This window comes from Glossina fuscipes, unplaced genomic scaffold, assembly GCF_014805625.2.
Source record: "Glossina fuscipes isolate IAEA_lab_2018 unplaced genomic scaffold, Yale_Gfus_2 108766, whole genome shotgun sequence".
In the NCBI taxonomy this organism is placed as follows: Eukaryota; Metazoa; Arthropoda; class Insecta; order Diptera; family Glossinidae; genus Glossina; species Glossina fuscipes.
The window spans coordinates 1-6,755 of record NW_024005705.1 but is presented as its reverse complement, the minus strand read 5'-3'; the positions used below and the strand labels follow the sequence as shown (position 1 = coordinate 6,755).

At 34.6% G+C, this 6,755-nt stretch overlaps 3 protein-coding genes across 5 annotated transcripts; 1 reads left to right on the top strand and 2 right to left on the bottom strand.

The window, feature by feature from the left end:
• The first annotated feature begins 57 nt into the window (after positions 1–57).
• LOC119644307 (testis-expressed protein 10-like) lies at positions 58–2,850 on the top strand. The gene is made up of 2 exons (XM_038043854.1): positions 58–1,974; positions 2,045–2,850. The coding sequence occupies exons 1-2, from the start codon at positions 762–764 to the stop codon at positions 2,836–2,838; spliced, it is 2,007 nt and encodes a 668-aa protein (XP_037899782.1). The 5' UTR covers positions 58–761; the 3' UTR covers positions 2,839–2,850.
• Positions 2,841–4,361, bottom strand: LOC119644308 (WD repeat-containing protein 46-like). Its single transcript, XM_038043855.1, has 2 exons — positions 3,065–4,361; positions 2,841–3,001 (listed from the first exon to the last, which is right to left on the bottom strand). Exons 1-2 carry the CDS (start codon positions 3,467–3,469, stop codon positions 2,861–2,863), a joined length of 546 nt encoding a protein of 181 aa, XP_037899783.1. The 5' UTR covers positions 3,470–4,361; the 3' UTR covers positions 2,841–2,860.
• Positions 4,362–4,766: 405 nt separating this feature from the next.
• Positions 4,767–6,737, bottom strand: LOC119644306 (Golgi pH regulator-like). Of its 3 annotated transcripts, XM_038043853.1 has the most exons (8): positions 6,578–6,737; positions 6,255–6,525; positions 5,969–6,194; positions 5,725–5,909; positions 5,483–5,664; positions 5,214–5,399; positions 4,995–5,142; positions 4,767–4,939 (listed from the first exon to the last, which is right to left on the bottom strand). In XM_038043853.1, the coding sequence occupies exons 1-8, from the start codon at positions 6,632–6,634 to the stop codon at positions 4,845–4,847; spliced, it is 1,350 nt and encodes a 449-aa protein (XP_037899781.1). In that variant the 5' UTR covers positions 6,635–6,737; the 3' UTR covers positions 4,767–4,844. The 3 variants fall into 3 exon arrangements, with proteins under 3 accessions (XP_037899781.1, XP_037899780.1, XP_037899778.1); XM_038043852.1 differs by having other exon boundaries at positions 4,775–5,142; positions 5,483–5,657; positions 5,721–5,909; XM_038043850.1 differs by having other exon boundaries at positions 4,777–5,142.
• Positions 6,738–6,755: the final 18 nt, after the last annotated feature.

The window sequence follows — 6,755 nt, the reverse complement described above, 5'->3', positions numbered from 1 at the left end:
ATTAGCAGTGCTTTTGTCGCACTTGATTTAGAATTCGCAGCACAAATGCAACCCTATATCGTATAGTTTATAAGGCTCAATTTTTTTGCAACTTTTGACGATACAGGCGTTCCCAATTTACTTTCGATTGCTCGCATATCATCGCGTTTCACCGTCACGGCGCGTTCTCAATATCTTCGCGTAAAAAGCTTCGCTTTAGGCGTTATGAACGTTTTACGAACGATAGATACAATAAAATTTGACGAAAGGGCGAATAACTTTTACACTTGAAATAAACTGCCGTTGTTTTGTTTTTCTGCCTTTTTTTTAATTTAAGCAAAAGCAAATTAAAAAAAAAAAAAAAAAGATGACACTGAAGTCACAGTTCATGCCGCTTCGGCGTTTGATAAGCTAGTATGCATATCTCTATCGAAACATATCGTTCGATTTCGTCCCTACTCATCAAATGTGTTGGTTTACAAGTCTATCTATATTGAAACCATTATTTATATATACCGATAGCACCTTCATCATCATTATTACTTTTTTTTTGCATTTTATGCTAAGCATTCCGTTTTTGGAAGCGAGTGCAGTGTAAGCCTTTAAAAATTGTACCAAAATACCTAATTTCGAACACGAATGAATAACGGAAACTCTAGTTTTTTGTTTTCTTTTTCTTTTACTTCACTCTGTAAGACCTAAGTGAATTTGTTGTTGCTTTAATTGTAAAGTAAACGTGCAATTTGAATTTTCTTACGAAGCTTTCTTAAAATTGCATCCAAATGGGAGGCTCGTATAAAAAGAAACAACGAGCCGAAAAAGCCAAAGTTAAATTGAAAGGCGCTAAATTGCCTAAGGGTTTAAATGTTACAAAGACTGAGTTTAAAATACGTAAAATAACTATCAAGGAACAATTAAAAGATTTAAAATATGTTGACGGTCAAAGGCAAATCAATATAAAGGAAACCTTAAATCGCCTCAAACATCACGGATCAAATTTTCGCTTAGAATCGCTGCGTAAATTAAGAGAAGCAATTGTCAACAATAGCTTAGACATCTTGGGTTGTCTAAACGAAATAATCCAGAGTGTGGTTTCCATGTGCTTGGATGCGGAACGCGATATTAGAAGAGAATCTTTTAAAACATTGAGCATTCTGTTAGAATCACTGAAAGAAGTCTCAATTGGGCCATTTTTTCATATAATTTCTTCGTACCTGCGCTGTGCTATGACCCATATACAACCTTATATACAAGAGGATTCATTGTTAATGTTGGATGTTTTGCTGGATCATGTGCCATCATTGGTTGCTAAACATAGCCATAAGATTTTTCAAAATTTTCTGGAGATGATATCACGGGTAAGAGCGGATGGTGGTAAAGCCGGTCGAATGCTAACAGTCAATATAGGAAAAAGGCAAACGAATGTTAAGTGGCGTTCCAAAGTGTTGTTGCGTTTGCAACAAATGCTAAGCAATTTAGTAAGCCAAAGGAAAGAAGAAAAAGATAGTCGCGGTCCTTTTACAATAAGCGGAGGAAAGCAAAAGAATCCATTAATATTTAATGCAAACGTACCACAGTACTACGGAGTGAAACGGTCATCTCAGAATGATCTTCCATGCGATCTATCAAACATATTTCAAAGAACGATAGGTGAAAACGCCATGCCTGGCAATCTATTGATACACGAGGAATGTAATCAACTGAAATCATATGTGGATCATTTAATGCCTTTGTTGTTGGAATCATGGTTAGAAGTGCGACCGCAACACACTTCAGGAGAAGGAACAGAACGTTCAATAAATTCGGATGCCGCTCAAGCTTTAAAAATCGTTTCAGAAATTATAGCAGATCTGTGGTTCCTAATTGATATTCATGAAGAACAAACTAATAATCACGCATTGAGTTTATGGTTTCAGGATCAGTACAAAGAAATATTTGCTTTAAATTTTGTGCAAACTGGCTTTCCCTACGAATTAATGGACGGGGACAAAGAGGGTAAATGTATTATTTCAATATGAAAATGAGAATTCTTACAGATCTAATCAAACCTTTCTAAAATTTTCAGTGAACGGCCCAGAAAATTCAGTAAACAAAAAGAGATCGCGAAAATCGAATCTTTCCCCGTTAACATCGTACTGTTACAATCAAAATATTTGCGTCAGTTATATAATGTGTCGTTTTTTTGCTGGGAATCTGCAAATACAAGCAGAAAAGTTTTCATGCATTTTAAAATATTTAAAAGGTGTCATCGACTCAATGGATCCGAAACGGGAGCATGATTATTTATCTATCCTTTTAAAAGCTTTAAGGAGTTTACTCTTCATGAATGGCTTGCAAATGCTTCAGACTCATCGTAAGGGCACTCTTCTTCTGCTGAAAAGCTCCGTTCAATCTTTTCTGAGTCATAAGTTTGGCGATTCAATTTCCTCATCTACACTTCTACTATTGTTGTGCGAAATTATCCAAGATTCTTGCCTTTATAAGGCTTATAACTGCCAGGAATTGAAAGAATTTCTGGAATTTTTACCTCATTTACTTTTAAAATCATCGATTAGCGAATCGATATTATTATCTATGATCCAATTGGGTAAGCAACAGAACGAAGTCTTCTTAAGCACCTTACGACAACTTTTCAGCGATGTGGTGAGAAATTTGGAAAGAATAAAAGTGAACGGGGCCTTAGATGTGGTTGAGGGTAAAAAGCATATCATTAACTTGTTCTATTGGCAGAATCCTCAAAGTGTAAGGGAAGAGGATTTAAGAGAAATAACGAGTAATCTGAATGAGTGTATAACCGATGAAAGACTAAATGATTATTGCCACTATGTACTGACATTGAACTTTAATAGAAGTATATAAACAAAAGTAAAATAGTTTTTTTTTATTTTTTCATTTTCTTCGGCTTGAAACGATCCAGAACACTAGTAGGTGTTTCCAAAGGTAAAAAGTCTTCACCGACCTCCTCTTGCTTATGCGTTGCAATTATGGATTTTTTGGTTTGCCGGATGTTTGCAATGAATTCCTGTAAAAATGTTTGATTTAGAAATTATTCGAAAGTCGGGTCTTTTGCATGTGCGCGTTTTACCTTTCTCTTTATGTCCTTAACAATTTGTTTATTACGGGCCGCTTTAACACTTCCGCCACGACCCCTCATTTTACGCCGTGGGTTTATTGTCACCTGGGGTGGTTTAAGAAAGAATAGAGCTTTTTTCGCGTCCACTTTCTCTTGAAGTGAGGGTACGTCAACAGTGGTAATATCATTAGGATCCAAAGTGATCAGCTCTGCTGGTATTTTTTCGAGTAGGGCATGTACTTCACGTTCACGTCTTTGCTTCTTTGTTTCATAAGGATTATCTTCTAACGCGTCATAGTTAGGTTCACCTGAACCTGGTACTAATAGCGACTGAAAACCATTGGCTGTTGCAATACCCAAAATGTCTTCATAAGGACAAAAACGCCCGCTCCGAATCGATCGATATAAGAGGCGCATCTATCTGAAGTCCTCCTAGGTGTTGTATACATTCGCACAAACTTACGTTTGCACCACAAGTGGTATAGGGTATAAAAATAGAAAAACTCTAGAGATATAAGTCCACATACAATTCTATTAATTTACCCCTCAATGTGTTATCCGAGCGAAATGAAAAAATATTTTACACATCATCGGACAACGTTTAGTTTGGAATGTTCGAAAGGAAAACACTTTTTAATTATGGTATCTAACCATTATTTTTGATTATTTATATGTGGTCTGAAGCTCATTTCTATTTCCACTTGCGTCTTGAAAACTCAAAGCTACATGTTCGCTGTCACGATTAAAAATGAAAAATTCGATCTCCCATTCTCGCTTTTCAAACTGCTCCATATCCGCATGAGTAGTCGAGTAGGAAAGAGCCGTGAGCATTAACTGACTAACTGCCTTAGTGTTTATTTTTGTCTATCCACGAATCTTAATCGTCAGTAAATGTCTTTTTCAAATGAAAAAAGATCAAAATACGCGCAAGCGTATAATAATAGCAGCAAGATTAACCGGACAAGGTGACATGACTAAATAGACTTAAAATTTACCATCGATGAATCAAACTTCTTTGTCATCCCAGGCTTTCGTGGGATTTTTTTTTTTTGATTTCATGAGTCGTTCAATACTGACCGTCGTCGCCTGCATGTTCTGTTATTCTGATCAACTTTGGTACTCACTAGTAAGAATCAGATAGAGCGTAAAATGGGTCTGGACATGAAAATATTCGCAATCAAGTTTTGGATATAACTTCTGACATACAGTTTCGTTTACCAAGTTATTTTCGTGCAGGCGACATTCATATAGACTTGCATGCCATCGTTGATGTTCAGATAATAAGAAAACAAGGTTTATTCAAATACGGAGTTCACGATTACGTCAAACTTGCCCCGAAAAAAAATAATGCAAATTTCAATGGAAACTTTTTTCAATTATAAGCGAAATTTTCAACTTTCAGCTAATTCTTGATATACGATTTGTTAAGATACAAGATCAAAGACCCTAATCAAGTACATGTATTTTTCAAGCGGAGGAAAATTAACAATTGCAAAAATCAAGAAAAAGGATAAAATGTCTAAAAACTTGATATATAAATATTCGCCTTAAGATAATAAATATAAGTTTAGTTTCCTTATTTTCAAAAGCATTTATATAAAGAAGAAGTAATTAAAAATTATTTATGCAGACATATTAAAAAAAATTGGTTTTTATACTTTACACTGCAAATTAAATATAGAAAAAGAGATTTTTTTTTTTTTTTCTTGGAAAAAGTGCAAGAAGTTTTATCAGTGAGAAAATTTTTACAAATTTTTTCTTCAAAGAAATTCTTAAGAATAAAAATATTGTGTTAATTTGTAATAGGAGCAGTTTTATTGTAATGACGAGTGACCATAGTTTGTTGGCTTCTGTGACAAATATAATACAATAATAGTGGACAGAGCGCTAACAAGAAATATCACATCAAACCAACGGTGATAGAAATTAAAGTGTAAATTACCTAACACTTGTGTGATGATAACACGATACTCGGCAGGCATATTCATACGCATCAATAACACCGAAGAGCAGAAATACATGCCCATAATTTGTGCAAGAATTAAAACTATAATGTTTGACGATTTACTAGAAGAAATGCGATAAAAGAACTGAAAAAATGCGACCATAGAAAAAAAAGATTAATATTTCTGAAAAGATTAATATTATGAGATTTGTCTACCTTGGTTAAGGTTAGCAACAATCCCCTTATAGAAGTTACGACAATACAGCCTACCAAGAGAAACGATATATGTTGATTCCAGAATGCTAAATCTATATCGAAACCGCACCAATGCACGGCAATTTCAAAACCTCGAGTAACGGGATCTTTCTTGCCCACCCGATCGAATATAATATTTGCTGTACACTATCGGATAGGATTGCGCACATATATATATATATGTACGTATTATATTACTTTTTTTAACTACACAAATATGATATACTTACTATCAGTATTTTCCACAAGCAGTAAACACTGAAAAAGTGTCCTATAACGTTAAAATATCGACCCTGTAAAGTTTTTGACCATTTCTGACGTTCTTGCATATTTTTCAGATAATTAACTTCCAAAAATATATGGCGTAACAACTCCTCCAAACCGTCAATTTCCATCCTTAGTTGACTAATATCTGCAATTTATAAAGATACAGGGCTTTTGTCTTGCTTCCTTATAAGCTAAACTTACTTACTTTCACCTCCTACATCTACCCGATTTACCGCGGAACTCAATATGTTCCATAATCCTGTCTTGGTTTGATGGGTTTTGTTTCGTCTATGTTTTTCCAAAGCCATACGTTTCTTTTTATTGGTAAGCATATCTACCGTTAGTAGCAAACGTCTTTCCAAAGTTATTATATCAATTTGAGAGACTGGCCTGTAAATTTCTACATTAGTATTAACGAACGTCTAAACTTATGCCCTTTATAGGCTTACCTTATAAAATATGTCATACTTTGATAAGGGCAATTGACAGCTCCAAAACCTGATAATACGGCCATTACGGTAACACCAATAACTCCAATACGTGAGACGCCCTGCTCTATAGTGAATATACCATGTGAAACGCTAAGCAAAGGAAATGGATCGCCTATTCGCCATAGACCATAAAGAAAAGCAAGCCAACAACTCATAGTTATGATCCGTACCCATTTTTCGGATACTGTATGAAAAGAAAAGGATATGAAAAAAGTACAATTTTCTGAAACTAAGGACCACTTACCGAAGGTTATACTATGAACAATTGAATAAAATATATACAATGGAATAACTGCAATCACCATTAACAGGAGAAGTGTTAACCCTAAACGCCAATGAAAGTAACGTGAACTGCTTTCCAAAACACCGAGAATTTCGAAAATGATTAGTTCAAACATGGTTATGGATAAAGCAAATGTCACAGAGAATATAAGTTGCACAGATATGTGGCGAATTTCATAATTTTTAAATAATTGCTTAACAAAAAACCACCATCCACCAGCAAAGAAGAGAAGCTAAACAATACACAATAATTAGACCGGCTTTCATTTATACTGAAAAACTCACCTGGGACACGAATACAATGATGCAGTCTTCAAAAAATTCCATATTTTTAATAGACATTTTCGTTTTTTACGTTTCTGTACACACGCGATAATTAATAAATTAAAAGTGGCTTGATAATTTCATTTTTTAATATTAGCAGTGCTTTTGTCGCACTTGATTTAGAATTCGCAGCACAAAT

Bases quoted from the DNA above. Each gene is read 5' to 3' on its own strand.
- LOC119644307 (XM_038043854.1), top strand. From the start codon at position 762: ATGGGAGGCTCGTATAAAAAGAAACAACGAGCCGAAAAAGCCAAAGTT. The intron at 1,975-2,044 runs GTAAATGTATTA...TAAAATTTTCAG, and splicing joins AATGGACGGGGACAAAGAGG to TGAACGGCCCAGAAAATTCA.
- LOC119644308 (XM_038043855.1), bottom strand. From the start codon at position 3,469: ATGCGCCTCTTATATCGATCGATTCGGAGCGGGCGTTTTTGTCCTTAT. The intron at 3,002-3,064 runs GTAAAACGCGCA...ACATTTTTACAG, and splicing joins TTAAGGACATAAAGAGAAAG to GAATTCATTGCAAACATCCG.
- LOC119644306 (XM_038043850.1), bottom strand. From the start codon at position 6,634: ATGTCTATTAAAAATATGGAATTTTTTGAAGACTGCATCATTGTATTC. The intron at 6,526-6,577 runs GTGAGTTTTTCA...TGTATTGTTTAG, and splicing joins TCATTGTATTCGTGTCCCAG to CTTCTCTTCTTTGCTGGTGG. The intron at 5,665-5,724 runs GTAAGTAAGTTT...TATAAATTGCAG, and splicing joins GGTAGATGTAGGAGGTGAAA to ATATTAGTCAACTAAGGATG.